The 23,588-nt window shown below is 38.9% G+C and overlaps 1 protein-coding gene and 2 long non-coding RNA genes across 4 annotated transcripts; 2 read left to right on the top strand and 1 right to left on the bottom strand.

The window, feature by feature from the left end:
• Nucleotides 1-1,213: 1,213 nt before the first annotated feature.
• On the bottom strand, nt 1,214-22,338 carry LOC134302647 (uncharacterized). Its single transcript, XR_010007560.1, has 3 exons — nt 22,293-22,338; nt 22,113-22,187; nt 1,214-1,323 (listed from the first exon to the last, which is right to left on the bottom strand). It is a non-coding gene; the product is annotated as an uncharacterized LOC134302647 (long non-coding RNA).
• On the top strand, nt 1,499-19,367 carry LOC134302646 (uncharacterized). Of its 2 annotated transcripts, none has more exons than XM_062987815.1 (12): nt 1,499-1,580; nt 6,398-6,429; nt 7,326-7,366; nt 8,547-8,580; nt 9,227-9,267; nt 10,448-10,481; nt 11,128-11,168; nt 12,349-12,382; nt 13,029-13,069; nt 14,907-14,978; nt 17,769-18,623; nt 19,322-19,367. In XM_062987815.1, exons 1-11 carry the CDS (start codon nt 1,544-1,546, stop codon nt 17,782-17,784), a joined length of 423 nt encoding a protein of 140 aa, XP_062843885.1. In that variant the 5' UTR covers nt 1,499-1,543; the 3' UTR covers nt 17,785-18,623; nt 19,322-19,367. The 2 variants fall into 2 exon arrangements, with proteins under 2 accessions (XP_062843885.1, XP_062843886.1); XM_062987816.1 differs by lacking the exon at nt 1,499-1,580 and adding an exon at nt 5,900-5,960.
• On the top strand, nt 20,122-21,494 carry LOC134302753 (uncharacterized). The gene is made up of 3 exons (XR_010007578.1): nt 20,122-20,323; nt 20,528-20,612; nt 20,689-21,494. It is a non-coding gene; the product is annotated as an uncharacterized LOC134302753 (long non-coding RNA).
• Nucleotides 22,339-23,588: the final 1,250 nt, after the last annotated feature.

Genomic DNA, 23,588 nt, shown 5'->3' with positions numbered 1-23,588 from the left:
AATTTCAATAGTGCTGCATCCCTCTGAAAGACATTTTAAAATTTTTGACTTTTCAGAGTCACGTAAATCTCTTTTTTGGCCCATTTTGCCTGAGAAAAAGAAGCTGCCTAATAATTATGCACACCTCAATATAGGGTGTTGATCTCCTTAGGCTACACCCTCCCACATTACACAAATACACAATACCTGATGTGCTTAAATACAATAAGCATTCAAGTTTATACAGCTTGGAGTTGGAAAAGATGCATACAAATTATGATATGGTCAAAATACTCACTTGCCTAATAATTGTGCACACAGTGTAATCATGAAAATCGCCCAGTCCTACCTAAAGGATTTTAAAAATCATTTTTAATCCACTTTATTTTGATAATTTGGTTGAGTGTTGTAAAGTCCAGTACATTAAGTCCTTTTTCAGCACATAAGATGCTGTGGTCCCACCAGTTTAGCAGAGTGTCAAATTATAACTTGGATGCTAAGCCCACCTCCACAACCTCAAACATGCTGCATTCCCTTTACAAATTGCTAGGCATCTAATTTCATATTTCAGCATTTCCCATGATCAGTTAAAATAGCTGGGAGAATACCAACTTCTTTAGTTTTATACTCTAAACTGGAAGAGATTAATCACATGTCTAGTCTAGATTGTGAGCTAAAGTCTTTGTTATTTTTGTTATTTCAGGTACATTTTGTTTAATCCGGTGCAGTGGTTCCCAAACTTTTTCTGTCAGGCCCCCCTTTGGAAGATAAAAATTTGCCATGCAGCAGATTTTCAGATGTTCATCAGAAGGATGGACCCATATTTAGACTTCATTATTTTCATGTGAGAAAAGGCTGATTCACACATGTAGGTTGATCCGAAAAAGCTGTCAAATTTGTGGAAGTTTCAAAATGTCCAGCAGAGGCCCTAGAGTTCATATAAATGTCAGATTGCTGGATTAAAATTTCTCCATCAGAAAACGTTATGGATTAGCTGCTTTACTTCTTGCGAGTTATTCATAACCATATTAAAATCATCCCTTAACTATAATTTTAGTTGACTGGTACGAGATTAAAATCTGATAAGTTTTCAATTTCCCTACATAAAACAACATTAGCATTTAAATTATAGCCATAAACATTACATAGCAAAACAAAATGGTCATTATAAGCAATCAATAAAATAATCCAATGTATGTTCAAATCATATTGTGAGAATAATACTGATCCCTTATTCACACCTTTAAGAATCGCTGTTCCACTCGAGTGAGTAGAGCCATGAGAGCACCATGTTGTTACCCCATTGTGTTTTCCAAAAAGATCTTCCAAGGAGGAATGTGATTCCTGCAAAAAAAAAAAAAAAATAGAAATAACTCAAAACAATGAAAATAAGGGTTGTCCCGACTTTAAAAAATGTGGTCAATATATAAACAACATTAGAAGAATTCTGTTAAGAAAGAACAAGAGTCATAACAATAGAAAAAAAAGAGAAACTGCAACAGTAAACGTGAATCCTTTCAGCTGCTCACGCCAGAGGTCACCACAACGGATCGCAATCCGCATCATGGATCAGTCCTACCCTATCGAAATGCATTCCTGTGGTAAATATTATTATAAATAAGTTTTATCAATCTATTCTTATTAAAAGTATGTCTAGCTTATTATACCTAGTGATAGCACATTATCGATAGGTCTGTATCTTATTATAAACTACAGGTAGCACATCTGGATAGGTCTGTATCTTATTATTAACTATAGGTAGCACATTATCGATAGGTCTGTATCTTATTATAAACTATAGGTAGCACATCTGGATAGCTCTGTATCTTATTATAAACTATAGGTAGCACATTATCGATAGCTCTGTATCTTATTATAAACTATAGGTAGCACATTATCGATAGGTCTGTATCTTATTATAAACTATAGGTAGCACATCTGGATAGCTCTGTATCTTATTATAAACTATAGGTAGCACATCTCGATAGCTCTATATCTTATTATAAACTATAGGTAGCACATCTGGATAGCTCTGTATCTTATTATAAACTATAGGTAGCACATTATCGATAGCTCTGTATCTTATTATAAACTATAGGTAGCACATCTGGATAGCTCTGTATCTTATTATTAACTAAAGGTAGCACATCTGGATAGCTCTGTATCTTATTATTAACTATAGGTAGCACATCTGGATAGCTCTGTATCTTATTATAAACTATAGGTAGCACATTATCGATAGCTCTGTATCTTATTATAAACTATAGGTAGCACATCTGGATAGCTCTGTATCTTATTATTAACTAAAGGTAGCACATCTGGATAGCTCTGTATCTTATTATTAACTATAGGTAGCACATCTGGATAGGTCTGTATATTATTATAAACTATAGGTAGCACATCTCGATAGCTCTGTATCTTATTAAAAACTATAGGAAGCACATCTGGATAGCTCTGTATCTTAATATTAACTATAGGTAGCACATCTGGATAGCTCTGTATCTTATTATAAACTATAGGTAGCACATTATCCATAGCTCTGTATCTTATTATAAACTATAGGTAGCACATCTGGATAGCTCTGTATCTTATTAACTACAGGTAGCACATCTGGATAGCTCTGTATCTTATTATAAACTATAGGTAGCACATCTGGATAGCTCTGTATCTTATTATTAACTACAGGTAGCACATCTGGATAGCTCTGTATCTTACTATTAATTATAGGTAGCACATCTGGATAGGTCTGTATCTTATTATTAACTATAGGTAGCACATCTGGATAGCTCTGTATCTTATTATTAACTATAGGTAGCACATCTGGATAGCTCTGTATCTTATTATAAACTATAGGGAGCACATCTGGATAGCTCTGTATCTTATTATTAACTACAGGTAGCACATCTGGATAGCTCTGTATCTTATTATTAACTATAGGTAGCACATCTGGATAGGTCTGTATATTATTATAAACTATAGGTAGCACATCTCGATAGCTCTATCTTATATAAACTATAGGTAGCACATCTGGATAGCTCTGTATCTTATTATTAACTATAGGTAGCACATCTCGATAGCTCTATATCTTATTATAAACTATAGGTAGCACATCTGGATAGCTCTGTATCTTATTATAAACTATAGGTAGCACATTATCGATAGCTCTGTATTTTATTATAAACTATAGGTAGCACATCTGGATAGCTCTGTATCTTATTATTAACTAAAAGTAGCACATCTGGATAGCTCTGTATCTTATTATTAACTATAGGTAGCACATCTGGATAGGTCTGTATATTATTATAAACTATAGGTAGCACATCTCGATAGCTCTGTATCTTATTAAAAACTATAGGAAGCACATCTGGATAGCTCTGTATCTTATTATTAACTATAGGTAGCACATTATCGGTAGCTCTGTATCTTATTATAAACTATAGGTAGCACATCTGGATAGCTCTGTATCTTATTATTAACTACAGGTAGCACATCTGGATAGCTCTGTATCTTATTATTAACTATAGGTAGCACATCTGGATAGGTCTGTATATTATTATAAACTATAGGTAGCACATCTCGATAGCTCTATCTTATTATAAACTATAGGTAGCACATCTCGATAGCTCTGTATCTTATTATTAACTATAGGTAGCACATCTCGATAGCTCTATATCTTATTATAAACTATAGGTAGCACATCTGGATAGCTCTGTATTTTATTATAAACTATAGGTAGCACATCTGGATAGCTCTTTATCTTATTATTAACTAAAGGTAGCACATCTGGATAGCTCTGTATCTTATTATTAACTATAGGTAGCACATCTGGATAGGTCTGTATATTATTATAAACTATAGGTAGCACATCTCGATAGCTCTGTATCTTATTAAAAACTGTAGGAAGCACATCTGGATAGCTCTGTATCTTATTATTAACTATAGGTAGCACATTATCGGTAGCTCTGTATCTTATTATAAACTATAGGTAGCACATCTGGATAGCTCTGTATCTTATTATTAACTACAGGAAGCACATCTGGATAGCTCTGTATCTTATTATTAATTATAAGTAGCACATCTGGATAGGTCTGTATATTATTATAAACTATAGGTAGCACATCTCGATAGCTCTGTATCTTATTATAAACTATAGGTAGCACATCTGGATAGCTCTGTATCTTATTATTAACTATAGGTAGCACATCTCGATAGCTCTGTATCTTATTATAAACTATAGGTAGCACATCTGGATAGCTCTGTATCTTATTATAAACTATAGGTAGCACATTATTGATAGCTCTATTTTATTATAAACTATAGGTAGCACATCTGGATAGCTGTATCTTATTATTAACTAAAGGTAGCACATCTGGATAGCTCTGTATCTTATTATTAACTATAGGTAGCACATCTGGATAGGTCTGTATATTATTATAAACTATAGGTAGCACATCTCGATAGCTCTGTATCTTATTAAAAACTATAGGAAGCACATCTGGATAGCTCTGTATCTTATTATTAACTACAGGTAGCAGATCTGGATAGCTTTGTATCTTATTAAAAACTATAGGAAGCACATCTGGATAGCTCTGTATCTTATTATTAACTACAGGTAGCACATCTGGATAGCTCTGTATCTTATTATAAACTATAGGTAGCACATTATCGGTAGCTCTGTATCTTATTATAAACTATAGGTAGCACATCTGGATAGCTCTGTATCTTATTATTAACTACAGGAAGCACATCTGGATAGCTCTGTATCTTATTATTAATTATAAGTAGCACATCTGGATAGGTCTGTATATTATTATAAACTATAGGTAGCACATCTGGATAGCTCTGTATCTTATTATAAACTATAGGTAGCACATCTGGATAGGTCTGTATCTTATTATAAACTATAGGTAGCACATCTGGATAGCTCTGTATCTTATTATTAACTATAGGTAGCACATCTGGATAGCTCTGTATCTTATTATAAACTATAGGTAGCACATTATCGATAGCTCTGTATCTTATTATAAACTATAGGTAGCACATCTGGATAGCTCTGTATCTTATTATTAACTATAGGTAGCACATCTGGATAGCTCTGTATCTTATTATAAACTATAGGTAGCACATCTGGATAGCTCTGTATCTTATTATAAACTATAGGTAGCACATCTCAATAATATAGCTGCTCTAAATATCTATCATTTCAATCATGCTCTTGTCAGCTCTGTCTTGTAGCATAGAGCAACTTATGCAGTAATCCTCTGTAATCCTCTGCATCGTCTTAAATCACCACTCAGCCCTGCTGTCATGAAGTTCCCTTGGCTTCATAATTCCTACTAATTCATGGAAACGGTGGCAAGAAGCTGAGCTTCCCTTGCAGTCTTAAAGAAATCGCCACTGATGTGTGTGTGTGTGTGTGTGTGTGTATACGTCATCGTTTATTCGCAAAACCCCCTTTTTTTTTTTTGCATTTCGGCGATGCCATACTCGAACTTTTCCACCTCTTAAAACATAAAAACTTTTTTTTGCGATATTTGCATCTTTCTTTTGACTTCATAAATATGAAATACAAAATGAACTCAAAATCAGCTTTTTAGTTCTCGATACTTTTGGCCCTATTTTGACGCCATAGTCGCCACTCTGTTCTCTCTACTAGTGGTGTGCGATACTGCAAAATTTGTAATCGATCTGATACCAATTAAATACAGGACCAGTATCACCGATATCGAGCCGATACCAATACCAACGTTGGTATCGATAATGGTAGAAATATGACTGGCCTGTGGACGGGACTTTTTAAGGAGCTCTGGGTGAATCAAGCGTTGTGATTGGTCAACATTGCTTTCGATCATGCATTAAGTGAAACGTGTTAAATGTATTATTTCAGATAAAAAAAAACAAGATAAATTATAATTTTGCTGACACTGGATGCTTTTCTAGCTACATAAATGATGACCTGGGGTCTGTGTAGATGCACAGGGGTGAGTTGAGATGTGTTGTATTGTTGGGGTTTAGCAACAGTTAGAACAGAATTCTTTTATTAGCAATTTTTTTTACATTTATTTACACGTTAAATTCGTATAGCGTTAAATGTAATATGTGCTTATTTTTTACTTATATATTGTTAGGGCTTAAATTTCAGTGTGTTTATTTACCATCAGCCACAACTTGATTTCCTATTAATAATAATGCACATGTTGGTATGTGTATTATATCAATGTTTCTTATAAATACAAGATTTACTTCATTTTACTTCCATTAGTCAAGTCTGTTTATCCAGTCAAAAGTTTGCATACTGTTACTGTACAGGGCAGATTTCTGTGCTTTGTGGGTATACAATAACTGACTGTCACCAATGTGTTGCTCAGTATACTTTGTCCTGTTGTTTTTAATTCTGATTGTGTTTGATTGTTTGAAGGTGAACCATCCCCCCCGGAGGAGCATCTGGAGGTATGTTCCAACTCAAAATAAATACATTTACATTTTTAACAAATGCTTTTATCCAAAGGGTTAAGGGCCTTGCTCAGGGGCCCAACAGTGTTAACCTGGCAGTGGTGAGGCTTGAACCAGCAACCATTTTATTACTAGTCCAGTATTTTAATCTCTAGGCTACAGCTGCCTTTTGTTTACAAATGTTCTATTTGGGTTGATAGAATGTTAGAATCACTAGATATCGGAACATAATTGTCGGGATTTGTTTTCATGAAGCTACAAAAAAGTAAAGTAGTTGGACGTTTAGTTATTAGGTCTGGCTTACAGTGGGAATTCTAATTCATCCCAAATGTGTTAGATGTGTTAAAGATGTCTTAGTCATGACCCTTTCGGTCAGAAGTGGAAGTCTGCAGCAGTAGAGGTGAAATATGATCGGGCAGTTGGATATGACTAAATGCATAAAAATAAGATACAAACACGTTTTAAGGTTCACAAAATAATTATTAAAGTTACGCTTGTCGATTGGAACCCACTTTCTGTTGCTGAGATCAAATCCAGACCACACACACACACACACACACACACACACACACACACACACACACACACACACACACACACACCACACGTTCAGTTCCATAAAAAAAAAAAAAAAAACCTAGGCTAGACTAGTTCTCTATACACAAACAGTCCAACTGCAAAGCTCAATATAAAGTCAGTAGTTTACATACACATGTAAAGAACATGTTTAGAATGTAATGGTTTCTTTTTTATTCTGTTTATGCATTAATAAGGTCTAAAAGACGGTCCACAGTTCAGCCAGTTTGAACTTACAGGGTGCTGTATAGAGTGTTTTCTAAAATAAAGCAGATATTTGCTGAATTAATGACGTGCTGCTTTTTTTTCTATTTCAGCAAAGCCAGGAGGGCACATCTTCCGTGCAACAACAGCCAGAGTGAGTGTGTTTTATTTACTAGTGCCACCATATCACACAGCGACGATCACACATCCTCGTCTAGGATTTAAAATCCACAAACATCTCTGTAGATTTAATGATCAGGCAGTAACTGAATACATCGTTTACTCTCCTCTATTAAAAGAACAAACCCTGACAATATTAAGCTAAGATTCAGGTTGTGTTGGAGACGTGACACACGCTGCAGAATTAGGATGCGGGAAGGTCTCCGGCTACTCCGTAATCAGTGTTCACCTACGCTGATGCATGCTGGCAGCTTTCATCTGGCTCAGTGTGAAAGCCAGTACACAGAAAGAGCAGCTCACGTAATATCTGTTATCCACACCAGTTATGCAGTGATTTGTTAATGCAAACGATAGTAATTAATGGTTCTTAAGCCTCTGACCCACTGAGACCTGGACTGTCTGGTGGTATGTGGTACCAGGATTTGACCTGCAGCTTGTTTAGCCTCTTTGTTTCGAGTTGGATTGTGCTCAGCCTGTTCTTCAGAAAACTGGATTTGTGTCGACCTTCTTCTGTCGCCCCATTGTTGATGCTTTCTATAGTGAACTGGAGTTGCATGGGCACTCTGACTGGCACAAGAAGGGTTGGATGCACTGTGTTGTGACATTCACCTCCTCACGGCATTCACGTCCTCATGTTCCAGCCATGACCGTGACCTTCAACTTCCACCTTTCTCTTACATGTCTGATTTACACAGGTAAACACTGTTTATACAGTCACTAATCTCTCTGGCATTAAAACAGAGAGTAAAGCGTACATAGCTTTTCAAAAGCTGCAGTCAGGCTCATATCCATCCGGTGTTACCAGCAACAGTCCTCTCCATGGCTGGTGTCACCATAACACACTGTCCAGACAGCGGTTCATTTATTATATAATGGGTGGGATTCTAAAAAAGCATGAACTGGAAATAAAGTCAGCAGCCTGGTAGCGCTTCCCAAAATCTCTTATTAGAGCTTATCAGGGTAAAAACTGAGGCGGGGGTTAAATAAGAATGCACATGGACATTTGTCAAGAGAGCTAGACGTATTTTTGTTTTACAAAATAAACAAACGTTGCCACTCCACTGGACAAGCCCTCAGTGAAACTGGATGTGATTTAAGTTTAGTACCTGCTGTAACGTGTTGATGTACAAATGTCTGTGTGTTTTATTTCTCAGATGTGACCATCCTCCAGAGGAAGAAAATGAACAGGTATGTTACAACTCAAAGTAAATACATTTACATATCGGCATTTAGCAGATGCTTTTATCCAAAGTGACTTACAGTTGGGACAGTGTACAATCCAAGCACTTGAGGGTTAAGGGCCTTGCTCAAGGGCCCATCAGTGGTAACCTGCCAGTGTGAGGCTTGAACCGGCAACCGTTTAATTACTAGTCCAGTATTTTAACCTCTAGGCTCCAGCTGCCTTTTGTTTACAAATGTTCTGTTTGTGTTGATAGAATGTTAGAATCACTAGATATCCGAACATAACTGTCGGGATTTGTTTCCATGAGGCTACAAAATCTTTAGTAAAGTAATTGGATGTTTAGTTATTAGGTCTGGCTTACAGTGGGGATTCTAATTCATCCCAAATGTGTTAGATGTGTTAAAGTATTGGGCTACTACTCACCAAGGTAAAGCAATACAAAGAACAAACATCACTCTAGTCACCTACACAACAACAACTAGCTTATCCTGAAGAGAGAGAGCGCTGCATTTACGCCCTCTGTTGGCTGATCGATGGTGCTGCACAGAGACGGGAAATAATGGATATTGGTGCGTGACCATGTGTGCGATACGGATCTCTGTATGAAGCCGCCTGCCGAATTAATGACGTGCTGCTTTTTTTCTATTTCAGCAAAGCCAGGAGGGCACATGTTCCGTGCAACAACAGCCAGAGTGAGTGTGTTTTATTTACTAGTGCCACCATATCACACAGCGACGATCACACATCCTCGTCTAGGATTTAAAATCCACAAACATCTCTGTAGATTTAATGATCAGGCAGTAATTGAATACATCGTTTACTCTCCTCTATTAAAAGAACAAACCCTGACAATATTAAGCTAAGATTCAGGTTGTGTTGGAGACGTGACACACGCTGCAGAATTAGGATGCGGGAAGGTCTCCGGCTACTCCGTAATCAGTGTTCACCTACGCTGATGCATGCTGGGAGCTTTCATCTGGCTCAGTGTGAAAGCCAGTACACAGAAAGAGCAGCTCACATAATATCTGTTATCCACACCAGTTATGCAGTGATTTGTTAATGCAAACGATAGTAATTAATGGTTCTTAAGCCTCTGACCCACTGAGACCTGGACTGTCTGGTGGTATGTGGTACCAGGATTTGACCTGCAGCTTGTTTAGCCTCTTTGTTTCGAGGTGGATTGTGCTCAGCCTGTTCTTCAGAAAACTGGATTTGTGTCGACCTTCTTCTGTCGCCCCATTGTTGATGCTTTCTATAGTGAACTGGAGTTGCATGGGCACTCTGACTGGCACAAGAAGGGTTGGATGCACTGTGTTGTGACATTCACCTCCTCACGGCATTCACGTCCTCATGTTCCAGCCATGACCGTGACCTTCAACTTCCACCTTTCTCTAACATGTCTGATTTACACAGGTAAACACTGTTTATACAGTCACTAATCTCTCTGGCATTAAAACAGAGAGTAAAGCGTACATAGCTTTTCAAAAGCTGCAGTCAGGCTCATATCCATCCGGTGTTACCAGCAACAGTCCTCTCCATGGCTGGTGTCACCATAACACACTGTCCAGACAGCGGTTCATTTATTATATAATGGGTGGGATTCTAAAAAAGCATGAACTGGAAATAAAGTCAGCAGCCTGGTAGCGCTTCCCAAAATCTCTTATTAGAGCTTATCAGGGTAAATACTGAGGCGGGGGTTAAATAAGAATGCACATGGACATTTGTCAAGAGAGCTAGACGTATTTTTGTTTTACAAAATAAACAAACGTTGCCACTCCACTGGACAAGCCCTCAGTGAAACTGGATGTGATTTAAGTTTAGTACCTGCTGTAACGTGTTGATGTACAAATGTCTGTGTGTTTTATTTCTCAGATGTGACCATCCTCCAGAGGAAGAAAATGAACAGGTATGTTACAACTCAAAGTAAATACATTTACATATCGGCATTTAGCAGATGCTTTTATCCAAAGTGACTTTCAGTTGGGACAGTGTACAATCCAAGCACTTGAGGGTTAAGGGCCTTGCTCAAGGGCCCATCAGTGGTAACCTGCCAGTGTGAGGCTTGAACCGGCAACCGTTTAATTACTAGTCCAGTATTTTAACCTCTAGGCTCCAGCTGCCTTTTGTTTACAAATGTTCTGTTTGGGTTGATAGAATGTTAGAATCACTAGATATCGGAACATAACTGTCGGGATTTGTTTCCATGAGGCTACAAAATCTTTAGTAAAGTAATTGGATGTTTAGTTATTAGGTCTGGCTTACAGTGGGGATTCTAATTCATCCCAAATGTGTTAGATGTGTTAAAGTATTGGGCTACTACTCACCAAGGTAAAGCAATACAAAGAACAAACATCACTCTAGTCACCTACACAACAACAACTAGCTTATCCTGAAGAGAGAGAGCGCTGCATTTACGCCCTCTGTTGGCTGATCGATGGTGCTGCACAGAGACGGGAAATAATGGATATTGGTGCGTGACCATGTGTGCGATACGGATCTCTGTATGAAGCCGCCTGCCGAATTAATGACGTGCTGCTTTTTTTCTATTTCAGCAAAGCCAGGAGGGCACATGTTCCGTGCAACAACAGCCAGAGTGAGTGTGTTTTATTTACTAGTGCCACCATATCACACAGCGACGATCACACATCCTCGTCTAGGATTTAAAATCCACAAACATCTCTGTAGATTTAATGATCAGGCAGTAATTGAATACATCGTTTACTCTCCTCTATTAAAAGAACAAACCCTGACAATATTAAGCTAAGATTCAGCTTGTGTTGGAGACGTGACACACGCTGCAGAATTAGGATGCGGGAAGATCTCCGGCTACTCCGTAATCAGTGTTCACCTACGCTGATGCATGCTGGGAGCTTTCATCTGGCTCAGTGTGAAAGCCAGAACACAGAAAGAGCAGCTCACGTAATATCTGTTATCCACACCAGTTATGCAGTGATTTGTTAATGCAAACGATAGTAATTAATGGTTCTTAAGCCTCTGACCCACTGAGACCTGGACTGTCTGGTGGTATGTGGTACCAGGATTTGACCTGCAGCTTGTTTAGCCTCTTTGTTTCGAGGTGGATTGTGCTCAGCCTGTTCTTCAGAAAACTGGATTTGTGTCGACCTTCTTCTGTCGCCCCATTGTTGATGCTTTCTATAGTGAACTGGAGTTGCATGGGCACTCTGACTGGCACAAGAAGGGTTGGATGCACTGTGTTGTGACATTCACCTCCTCACGGCATTCACGTCCTCATGTTCCAGCCATGACCGTGACCTTCAACTCCCACCTTTCTCTTACATGTCTGATTTACACAGGTAAACACTGTTTATACAGTCACTAATCTCTCTGGCATTAAAACAGAGAGTAAAGCGTACATAGCTTTTCAAAAGCTGCAGTCAGGCTCATATCCATCCGGTGTTACCAGCAACAGTCCTCTCCATGGCTGGTGTCACCATAACACACTGTCCAGACAGCGGTTCATTTATTATATAATGGGTGGGATTTTAAAAAAGCATGAACTGGAAATAAAGTCAGCAGCCTGGTAGCGCTTCCCAAAATCTCTTATTAGAGCTTATCAGGGTAAATACTGAGGTGGGGGTTAAATAAGAATGCACATGGACATTTGTCAAGAGAGCTAGACGTATTTTTGTTTTACAAAATAAACAAACGTTGCCACTCCACTGGACAAGCCCTCAGTGAAACTGGATGTGATTTAAGTTTAGTACCTGCTGTAACGTGTTGATGTACAAATGTCTGTGTGTTTTATTTCTCAGATGTGACCATCCTCCAGAGGAAGAAAATGAACAGGTATGTTACAACTCAAAGTAAATACATTTACATATCGGCATTTAGCAGATGCTTTTATCCAAAGTGACTTTCAGTTGGGACAGTGTACAATCCAAGCACTTGAGGGTTAAGGGCCTTGCTCAAGGGCCCATCAGTGGTAACCTGCCAGTGTGAGGCTTGAACCGGCAACCGTTTAATTACTAGTCCAGTATTTTAACCTCTAGGCTCCAGCTGCCTTTTGTTTACAAATGTTCTGTTTGGGTTGATAGAATGTTAGAATCACTAGATATCGGAACATAACTGTCGGGATTTGTTTCCATGAGGCTACAAAATCTTTAGTAAAGTAATTGGATGTTTAGTTATTAGGTCTGGCTTACAGTGGGGATTCTAATTCATCCCAAATGTGTTAGATGTGTTAAAGTATTGGGCTACTACTCACCAAGGTGAAGCAATACAAAGAACAAACATCACTCTAGTCACCTACACAACAACAACTAGCTTATCCTGAAGAGAGAGAGCGCTGCATTTACGCCCTCTGTTGGCTGATCGATGGTGCTGCACAGAGATGGGAAATAATGGATATTGGTGCGTGACCATGTGTGCGATACGGATCTCTGTATGAAGCCGCCTGCCAAATTAATGACGTGCTGCTTTTTTTCTATTTCAGCAAAGCCAGGAGGGCACATGTTCCGTGCAACAACAGCCAGAGTGAGTGTGTTTTATTTACTAGTGCCATCATATCACACAGCGACGATCACACATCCTCGTCTAGGATTTAAAATCCACAAACATCTCTGTAGATTTAATGATCAGGCAGTAATTGAATACATCGTTTACTCTCCTCTATTAAAAGAACAAACCCTGACAATATTAAGCTAAGATTCAGGTTGTGTTGGAGACGTGACACGCTGCAGAAGTAGGATGCGGGAAGGTCTCCGGCTACTCCGTAATCAGTGTTCACCTACGCTGATGCATGCTGGGAGCTTTCATCTGGCTCAGTGTGAAAGCCAGTACACAGAAAGAGCAGCTCACGTAATATCTGTTATCCACACCAGTTATGCAGTGATTTGTTAATGGAAACGATAGTAATTAATGGTTCTTAAGCCTCTGACCCACTGAGACCTGGACTGTCTGGTGGTATGTGGTACCAGGATTTGACCTGCAACTTGTTTAGCCTCTTTGTTTCGAGGTGGATTGTGCTCAGCCTGTTCTTCAGAAAACTGGATTTGTGTCGACCTTCTTCTGTCGCCCCATTGTTGATGCTTTCTATAGTGAACTGGAGTTGCATGGGCACTCTGACTGGCACAAGAAGGGTTGCATGCACTGTGTTGTGACATTCACCTCCTCACGGCATTCACGTCCTCATGTTCCAGCCATGACCGTGACCTTCAATTTCCACCTTTCTCTAACATGTCTGATTTACACAGGTAAACACTGTTTATACAGTCACTAATCTCTCTGTGGTTCAGCCCTCCTGAGCACTGCGTGTAGAAAGTCGACCCAGTCATCTGGCTGTAATGATGTGGTCTATATCAAAGAGGGTCCTTCACCTTCTGTTTTTACTGCCCTGCAGACTTTAATGACCAGTTATGCCCACTAGCGGGTGCCCAGCTGACTGGTAGCAGTGCTGAGTTTTGAACTTGGAGTTCAGAATCCCTGCACTGGTGCGCTAGCAGATTATCCCGCTGTGCCACCCGGACAGACCAGTTTTTATTGCAACCACGTTATTGTGTTCTCTTTCCTCTACAGCCTGACACGCCCAGGGTCTTCGGGGTTTAAGCTGGGAAAAACCTACTATCCTCGGTTTCAAATGGGAACAAACATTTTGGGTTCAGTACCTATTTATTTTTGAATGAAAATACTTTGCTCTGTCTGAAACTGGAAGTCTCGTACCATATGTAGTTCACTGAAATAAAAACTAGGAGTGAATTTGGGACCCTTTTTGGCTGATGTGAGGTAATTGACTCACAGTGGTTTCATATTTAGCCATTTTGGTGTGTGGAGATCAATAATGCCAAGTTCACACTACATGGCTTTCTGATTTGGTGGGTACCTGTACAGTTCACACTACACGACTGAATCTCTGGCACTCAGGAGTCTTCTCAGTCGGTGTGTATTTCACACTACACGATTGATCAGTGATGGGGTGTTTCACACTTTACGATCTATCACCAACTGGAATCTGAGGTGAGCTTCTCTGGTCTCCCAAATATCGTTTTGTCGTGAAAACGTGGGAAGTGACGAAAGGTTTAATGATACGTCCAAAAATGCACGTCAACAAGTAGCGAGCGATCAAAGTTTGTGCGCGTGAAAACGAAGAGAAAAAATAAAATGAATCTTAGTGGATTTTGCTTGGATTGTTCTATAGTGAGTTGGAGGTTAATAGGCTAATGGGTTTTGTAGAGAACAAGAAGGTCAGAAATACTGTAATACTTGTGTGTGTGTCGGTGTATTATGATATAAACTACATTAAACCCCTGTACAGCCTTTTACACACTTCTCCTGCATTTTTCCTCACACTGCATCTTGTGTTCTCATTGGCCAGTTTGTCGAAGAAGAAGAAAAAGATCAGGAGGCGCTGCATGCTTATAACGCAGAATAATACGCCAGTGTCAAGGTGAGCCAATCAGGTGACTTCTAATTATTAAGTACAGTTGCTAACAGCTGTATAAAAGTTAATAAAAATAAATAATCGTTTATTAGTCACACAGTGGGCAAATTCACATTGTTGCAGCAGTGAAAGGATAGTACAGCACTCAGTACAATAAGAATAAGAAGTACAATAATAATAATAATAATAATAAAGTCAGAAAAACTCTAAAAAATATTTACAAATAATTGCACTTAGGAAAAATATTGCACACTGTTATATATCCACACGGGGAAAAAGTTACACATTTGTTAAAAATTTGATTGGAGATCACCTGTGGTAAATTCAGTTGATTAAACATATTTTGGAATGGCACACTTGTTTATAAAAGGTCTCACAGTTAACTGTGCATATCAGAGCAGAAACCAAGCAATGAAGTCAAAAGAAATTGTCTTTAGACCTCCGAGACCAGATTGTGTCCAGGCACAAATCTGGGGAAGGATACAAAAAAAATGTTAGCAGCATTGAAGTTCCCGAAAAGCACTATGGTCTCTTATTCAAAAATGGAAGAAGTTTGGAACCACCAGAACCCTTCCTAGATCTGGCTGCCCGACCAAACTGAGTAATCGGGGAGCCTTGGTCAGGGAGGTGACCAAGAACCCAATGGTCACTAAGGCAGAGCTCCAGTGTTCCCTTGAGATAGAACAACCATAAAGTAGGTCAACCATTGCTAACACACTCCACCAATCAGGCCTTTATGGTAGAGTGGCCAGATGGAAGCCACTTCTCACTAAAAGGGTTTGCCAAAAAAGACCTTAAGGATTCTCAGACCAGAGGAATCAAAATTATCTGGTCTGATGAAACCAAAATATACCTTGTTGTCCTGAACTACAAGTGTCATGTCTGGAGAAAAACAGGCACTGCTTATCGGCTGGCTAACACCATCCCTACTGTGAAGCATGCTGGTGGCAGCATCATGCTGTGGGGATGTTTTTCTGCGGCAGGAACTGGGCGACTAGTTGCATATAGGGTACGATGACAGCAGCCAAATATAGAGAGATTCTTCAAGAAAACCTGCTCCAGAGTGCTCTGGAACTCAGACTAGGGCAACGATTCATCTTCCAACACGACAATGACCCAAAGCACACAGCCAAGATAACAAAGGAGTGGCTTCAGGAGCAGACTGTGAATGTCCTTGAGTGCCCCAGTCAGAGCCCGGACTTGAATCCAATTGTACATCTCTGGAAAGACCAAAAAAATGGCCGTCTTAAGACGCTGCCCATCCAACCAAGAAGTTTGCTATTGTCCTGTTGCCCACCCCAGCCTTGTGCAGGTTTACAAATTTTGTCCCTGGTGTCCTTTGACAGCTCTTTGATCTTGACCATAGTGAAGCGGTTTAAGTGTGATTGATTGATTGAGTGTGTGGACAGGTGTCTTTTATGCAAAGGTTGCTGAACAGTTCACACTACACGACTGAATCTCGTGCACTCGGGAGTCTTTCAGTCGGTGTATATTTCACACTACACGACTGATCGGTGATTGAGGGTTTCACACTACACCATCCATCACCAACTGGAATCGCAGATAAGCTTCTCTGGTCAGCTGTGATGAGGGTTTAATAAAACCAGGTCCAAAAATGCACGTCAACAAGTAGCAAGTGATCAAAGTGTTTGTGTGCTGATGTGCAGCGTAAAATCAAGGAGAAAAAATAAATGAATCTGAGTGGATTTGGCAACACGAACAGTATGGATTGTTGGAGGTTAATTAATAATTTTGCAATGCAGCATGGATATAAATGTTTTGTAGAGGACGATCAGATCAGAAATACTGTAAAACGTGAGTGTGTCGGTGTATACTGCTATAAACTATATTATCCCCCGTCCCACCTGTTTACACTCCTCGCCTGCGTTTAGCTGCCAGTCACACATCTCAGATCAGATATCTGACATGCTAGAAATCATGATTCTGTCGCCGAGCGCTCGGCGAGCCGGTCGGGCTGAGTTGTTGGGTAGTTCACACTTAGCGATTAAGTTGCGAGTTGCTCCCGAGCCGGCAAATCTAGCCAGTTGCCGAGCGAAAATCAGGGCGAGAATTGTGTTGTGTGAACGAGTTCAAACATGGGGCAATAAATACAGGTAATGAGTGCAGAATAGGAGGAGCTTCTTAAAGAAAAACTAACAGGTCTGTGAAAGCCAGAATTCTTGCTGGTTGGTAGGTGATCAAATACTTATTTCATACAATAAAATGCAAATTAATTATTTAAAAATCATACAATGTGATTATCTGGATTATTTTTTTTTTAGATTCTGTCTCTCACAATTAGTGTACCTCTGATAAAAATTACAGGCCTCTCCATTCTTAGTAGGTGGGAAATCTTGCTAAATCGGCCGTGTATCAAATACTTATTATCCTCACTGTATATATATATGTATTATTGTACTTTATATTATTGTAGTTAATCATTATATCTATTTTACATAGATCATTTGTATGTATAATCCAGCATTAGTAGTATATATTAATATTATTATAAAAAAAAAATACTACATATAGTATTATAAATATTTACTATGATTGTATTATTTTATATTTTTGTTATTGGTAATATTAATTTGGAAATCATTAACAAGTATTATTAGTATATTTGTATTATTACTATTTAAAATATTCATAGTATTATTATTGTTGTTAATATTATAAGTAATATTATTGTAAATAATCATAATTAATGTAGGTATTACAATGTTATAATATTCTACTTATTGTTATTATCATTAGGAATATTAATTGTATGATTTTGTTTGTTGCTGTTTGCAGACTAGAGACTGACTAGAACTGCCTGACGTGCCCGGATCGCACATCACGCTTTCTTTCTCTCTGTGTGTGTGTGTGTGTGTGTAAAAAAAATAAAAAATAAAAAAAATAAAAAAAATAAAAATAAAAAATAAATAAAATAAAATAAAAAAAATTAAAAAAAATAAAATAATCCAAAAAAACAAAAAAATCCCCCCCCCAAAAACAAACAAACAAACAAACAAAAACTTTCCTATTCCTATTCTAATCTGACTTAAATATTTTTTAATCAATGATTGAACCAATTGCCGTATGGCAATACATTTTGGGGTTCACTAACACACCATCAATTCCATAATTGGGACAAACATCCAACAGAGACCCTGCACACAGAGTTCTGTAAAACCATCCTAAAAGTGCACAGAAACACCACGAACAATGCGTGCAGGGCAGAATTGGGCAGATTTTCTTTTTTTATTTCATTTTTTTATTTTTTTTATTATAAACACACAGAGAAGAGCAATCAACATCTGGAAACATCTAAACGAGAGCTACCCCCAACCTTATCATTATAAAGCCCTGAAACACCAAGAACTGAGCAGTGATCCCTGATTTGGGATTTGGAGTTACTGAAACAAGGAAATCTGAATCACTTAGCATGAACAAGCAAAAACATGTCAGGTCAACAGATTTCACCCTGATATTGTGCCAACAAGATTCTCTGAGTTACCACAACAATCAATTTTCAGATACACAATGTTAATTTGTTTAATTGGCTGATTGCACACGCGCACTAAGGCACATGGATAAACGCAGGGTTTCTCCGTCTGCAAACCAGGGGCTCAATTTGAATGGTGCTTCACATGCGGTTTCAGAAAGGTAAGTTATACAATATTTATTTAGTATTAATTTTTGCTAAATGTGGGTTGTGTTTATTGGAAATAATAATGCTTATTTTACACATTCATGCATTTAGTTTGAGTTTAGGATTTATTTGGTAGCCTAATGTTATTTACTTAAAGCTAAATACAAATCAAATAAGACTCATTAATTCTGTTGTTCTTCACAAAGCTACTCATAATGTTCTTTAGGGTTTTACTTAATCATAAGATTTTTAATGTTTGTTTTATTCCACTTTCCGCTGTTAGAAATTCTTTTCATGTGTTCCAACCCGTGACTTTTGTGTGCCGTTACTGTTTTGTATAATTATCATTACAACTTACATTCAAGTACAATAAAATAGTCGGCGCTCAGCCAGGGTGCTTAATTTCAGTAAAAAATACCCCAATTTTCAAAATTACAAACATCATTTAACTTGTTCAGAGGATGATGAAAAAAGTCTTGCATGATTGTAAAATAGTACAGTTTATCCTGTTTGTAAGTGTGGTTTATGTGTAATGATGGAATATACTGTAGATGTGGTGTTTTAAGTGTTAATTACTTAATCAATATATATTTAAGATACAGACTCATTCATATTTTCAGAATGTGTATATACAGAAGTACAGAATAACAATTTATTTTGATGCATAAATGTCAGTTATAATAGAGCTATAATGGAATTGTCTCTCCATCAGCTTCATGTGTGGTTAGGAAGACTGAAGCTGATGAATATGAATACTTGATGTCTGAAAACGACTTGGAGGAGGTATGTACATATTAACTTATGTATTTATATTTGAATTAAAAACAAATGTCAATAATTCCTGCATAAGTTTTTAGATAGAAATAAATGTAAGATAATTAAAAACACAGTCATACGTGTGTCTAAACTGTAACTGGCATTGTAACTACTAATGCTTAGGACATTAATTATTGGTGTGCGATCATAATACTGTAAGTTCATTGCAGTTCTAATCCCTTAAAACCCCTGACCATGATTTGGATCCACACTTCATACATATGCACATTAGTTCGAAAGGATGCACATTAGTTCGAAAGGATTTACCAGATAGTACATAGTTATTCAAGAATAATACATTGTAAGATGGTTTAATTATTAGTTAATCAGTGGTTTATTAATTATTTATTTTAATTAATGATTACAATTAAACCATTAGATTCCAATATAAAAATTAAAGTGATGTTTCTTGTTTTTTCAGATTCATGTAATTGCAGGGCTGCATGCAATTTCACCAGCTTAAGCCAAGCTGTCCTTTGGAGACACTATCGACTTCATCATGAGAAGCTTTCCTACTGGCCTTGTATTCATACAGACTGTGTGTGTCTTCAGAACAACATGTGCCTTAAGATCACATCTTTCCAGATCCCACTGCAACAGCACTTCAGTGCATCACAAACTCTTAACATTTAAGTGTAGATCCTGTGATTTTCAAGAAATTTGTACTGAAAAACAGTTTCCTACTCATCTTGGAAACCAAATCTTAAAAACCGTAAAACAGTTCAGTGTCCCCATGTTTGATGTGGATTTAAAACAAACAACCGTCCAACTTTTAGCTCTCATCAAAGCAGAATCCACAAAAATACACCGTTAAGGATTTTCAAACTATAATAAGTGCGAACCCTGACGATCTAGACGCTGGTCTCAAAGGAACATGCCACTTCATCTACAGTGTCAGGTAGGTTAAGATCTGGTATTATTTCAGTGTTTTTGCAACAACGGTAACATTTTAATAAACCACAAATGTTTAGCTAGATTCTTCATAGTAAATATGCTTTCATTTTTGTGTTTATTTCAGGACCTCTGACATTGTAGCCCACCAGAAAAGTGCTGTGCTGGATTCTTCATAGTAAATATGCTTTCATTTTTGTGTTTATTTCAGGACCTCTGACATTGTAGCCCACCAGAAAAGTGCTGTGCCTTTGTTTCTAAGAGAAGATCTCACAAGGTTATTCAAGAAATGTCTGGTAAGTATGCTATCAAGAAGCATGTCTATGATATGAGAAACAGTTAATTTAATGTATTTCTGTGTCTCTTTCGTAGGGTACAGATCCTGAAAATGGGCAGACCAAAGTGTTAGTTCTGGAGGTCTCTGTTGCAAGCTTGTCATTGAAGGAGACCAGAGCAGGCTGATCTCCTATCGAGCAAAATTATACCACTGGAATTACTTTGAGAGGGGTGGTAAAAGCGTATATGGAGCACAAGAGGATCAAGAGAAGGCATACAGAACCAGCTGAGGAGAAGGGGTAGCCGGCTTCCGTTACCAGCTATCAAGCTGACAAAGGTGCGCTCATTACGCAACAAAACTCAACACTTCTGAAGTTCGATGGGGATTACGGACAGACCAGTCTTTTTAGTTTTACTGAGACCTGTCTTTCAGCAGACACAGATAACCAGTTGGAGGGGTTTACCATCATTGGCCTTGACAGAGATGCGACCAAAACAAGGAAGACGCTTGCGGGCGGTCTCTGCATGGCTGTAAACAGCAAATGAGCGACCAACTACACAGTGAGAGAGACGGAGAGCTATAGACAGTACGAACTCTTAACAGTGTCATTTAGACCACACTATCTCCCACTGTTATTTTGGTTTATGTACCTGGGCGTGATTTTAATCTTGCTGATGAGTACATAGTGGACAATTTTAACAGGGCTGTTAATAGAAGAGATGGAACGATCGATCGGCTATGTATTGGTTTTAATCAAAATTTGCGATTGGTGATCGGCAGATATTTCTTAAATGTAGCTGAGTCGATCGCAAGCGCCTAAAGCAGACCTGGGCGTCATACGCCACATCCGGCCCACGTGGGGTTCGTGGCAATTAAAAATAAATGTACATCACACATGCTATATACTGTATATATGTCTATGGATTTATGTGTGTGTGAGATGAGTATATCGTGAGATGAGTATATCGTAATCTGTCATGGAACAGAACTAAATGTGATTGACGGTCGATTTTTTTTAACAAAAGGTGAACTGAATTATTTATTTACTGAAGTCAGACGTAAAGCTGTTTAATACAGGGGTGTCCAAACTTTTTTGTAGGAGGGCCGAAGTACGCCTGTGGGAATTTGTGCCCGTTCAGTCAAAAGATGCACTGCACTGATGTTTTGAGAACTTGTGGAACTGTTATGACACATTAAATACGGGCAAAAATATGTGGACACCCCAATAATTTGCGTTTAGGGCTGTGGTAGCTCACTGGTTGAGGTACTGGACTGGTAATAAGAAGGATGCTGGTTTAGTCTTCACCGCTGGACTCCTGAGCAAGGCTCTTGGCCCTCGGTGTCGGTCAAGAAAGCCTCAATTGATGTTCCGCTTCATTCCAAAGTTCTTGAGTCACGCTTGAACAGGAAAGCGCCTTCCCTAAACTGTTGCGTCTGTGTGAAGTCAGCGTTTACCTGCCCCGCGCCCCCCGATAAGTCCTCCAGTCACTTTGAAGTTTATAGAAGAATTAAATATTACCTTCGAGTTCTTCCCGGTGGTTGCATACAGGATCGTTCCTCGTTTACCGGGTGTACCAGGAAGTCCCTGATCTCCCTAAACCCACCGTATCAAAAAAAACAAACACACACATATCAGTACCGTAGTAAAATACATGAGAAGAATTTATTAAGAGAATTAATTATTAAGTTTAGTCCTGACCTTCAGTCCTTGAGGTGCTGGGATGCCAAATCGTCCTTCTTTACCCTGTCACACACACACACACACACACACACACCGGGTTCAGCTGGACTGGCGAACAGTTCCACACTTGAGCGATGAGCAATCAGCTGTGAATACCTTCAGTCCTGGAGGTCCAGGAGGCCCCGGAGGTCCCTGCAACGAACCACACATCAGTTCAAGAGCCTCTCCAAACCCCCGCCACATCTTGACTAGACTAGATAAATAAATAAACCCGTGTGTACATAACGGAATCCTGTTTATATTCACGCAGTGTCTGGTGTACCACCACTGTATCCTGGTCAGGGTCGCTGTGGGTGGGTGTGTTTTACTGGGCAAAAAGGTAGGAAACACCTTGGACAGGTCGCCAGGCCATCACAGGGCACACACACACACTAAAGAGAATTTCTTTTTTTTAATTTTTTAATTTTTTTTTTTATTTTAAATTTTTACCTCTTTTTCTCCCCTCTTTTAGCGCATCCAATTGTTCAATCAGCATCGTGCTTCCTCTCTGTCTATGCCGAACCCTGCCCTGACGGAGGTGATTGAAGCTAACCCATATCCCCTCCGAAACACGAGCAGCAGCCAAATGCATCTTTGCCACCCACACATTGACGAGTTTGGCGCCACCCAGCGTTGCATGCGGAGAGACACACCCTAAGGGCACCCTCTTTCATCTCTGTGTAAGCGCCTCCAATCAGCCGACAGAGAACGTAATTGCGTTCTGACAGAGAGAGACCCACATCCGGTTCTTTGTCCCACCCCCCATATGAGCAACCGGCCAATCGTTGCTCATATAGCCACTCAGCTTCGAACCGGTAAAGCAAGGCTGGATTCGATACTACGTACTCCAGAATCCAGCCCTGGTTGCAGCGCGTCTCTTTTACCGCTGCGCCACCTGAGCGGCCGTCTAAAGAGAATTTCTAGTATTTTCAGTTAACCTGACTGCACATCTTTGGGCTGTGGAGAACATGCAAAACCCACACAGAAATGACCCTGGTTCTAAGGAGAGTGCACACAGGTGGTGGACAAAATAACAGAAACACTAGATACAAATTAACCTGACTTTACAGCTGCCTCATCACAGTTCAGTTACAAGGGTCAAGCCTAATGGGTGGAGCTTTGGGGTATCAATCAGAAGGTTGTGGGTTTGAATCCTGGCTCTGCCACACTGTTAGCCCGGACTTTATATTTAATCAAACATTTTTAGTACAACTTACATAAATTATTTAATTTTTTTTGCTCCACTAAAAAATGCAGAGTACAATGTACTCATTT

Source organism: Trichomycterus rosablanca, chromosome 25 (genome assembly GCF_030014385.1).
Source record: "Trichomycterus rosablanca isolate fTriRos1 chromosome 25, fTriRos1.hap1, whole genome shotgun sequence".
NCBI lineage: Eukaryota > Metazoa > Chordata > Actinopteri > Siluriformes > Trichomycteridae > Trichomycterus > Trichomycterus rosablanca.
This window is presented reverse-complemented; position numbering and strand designations above follow the sequence as displayed.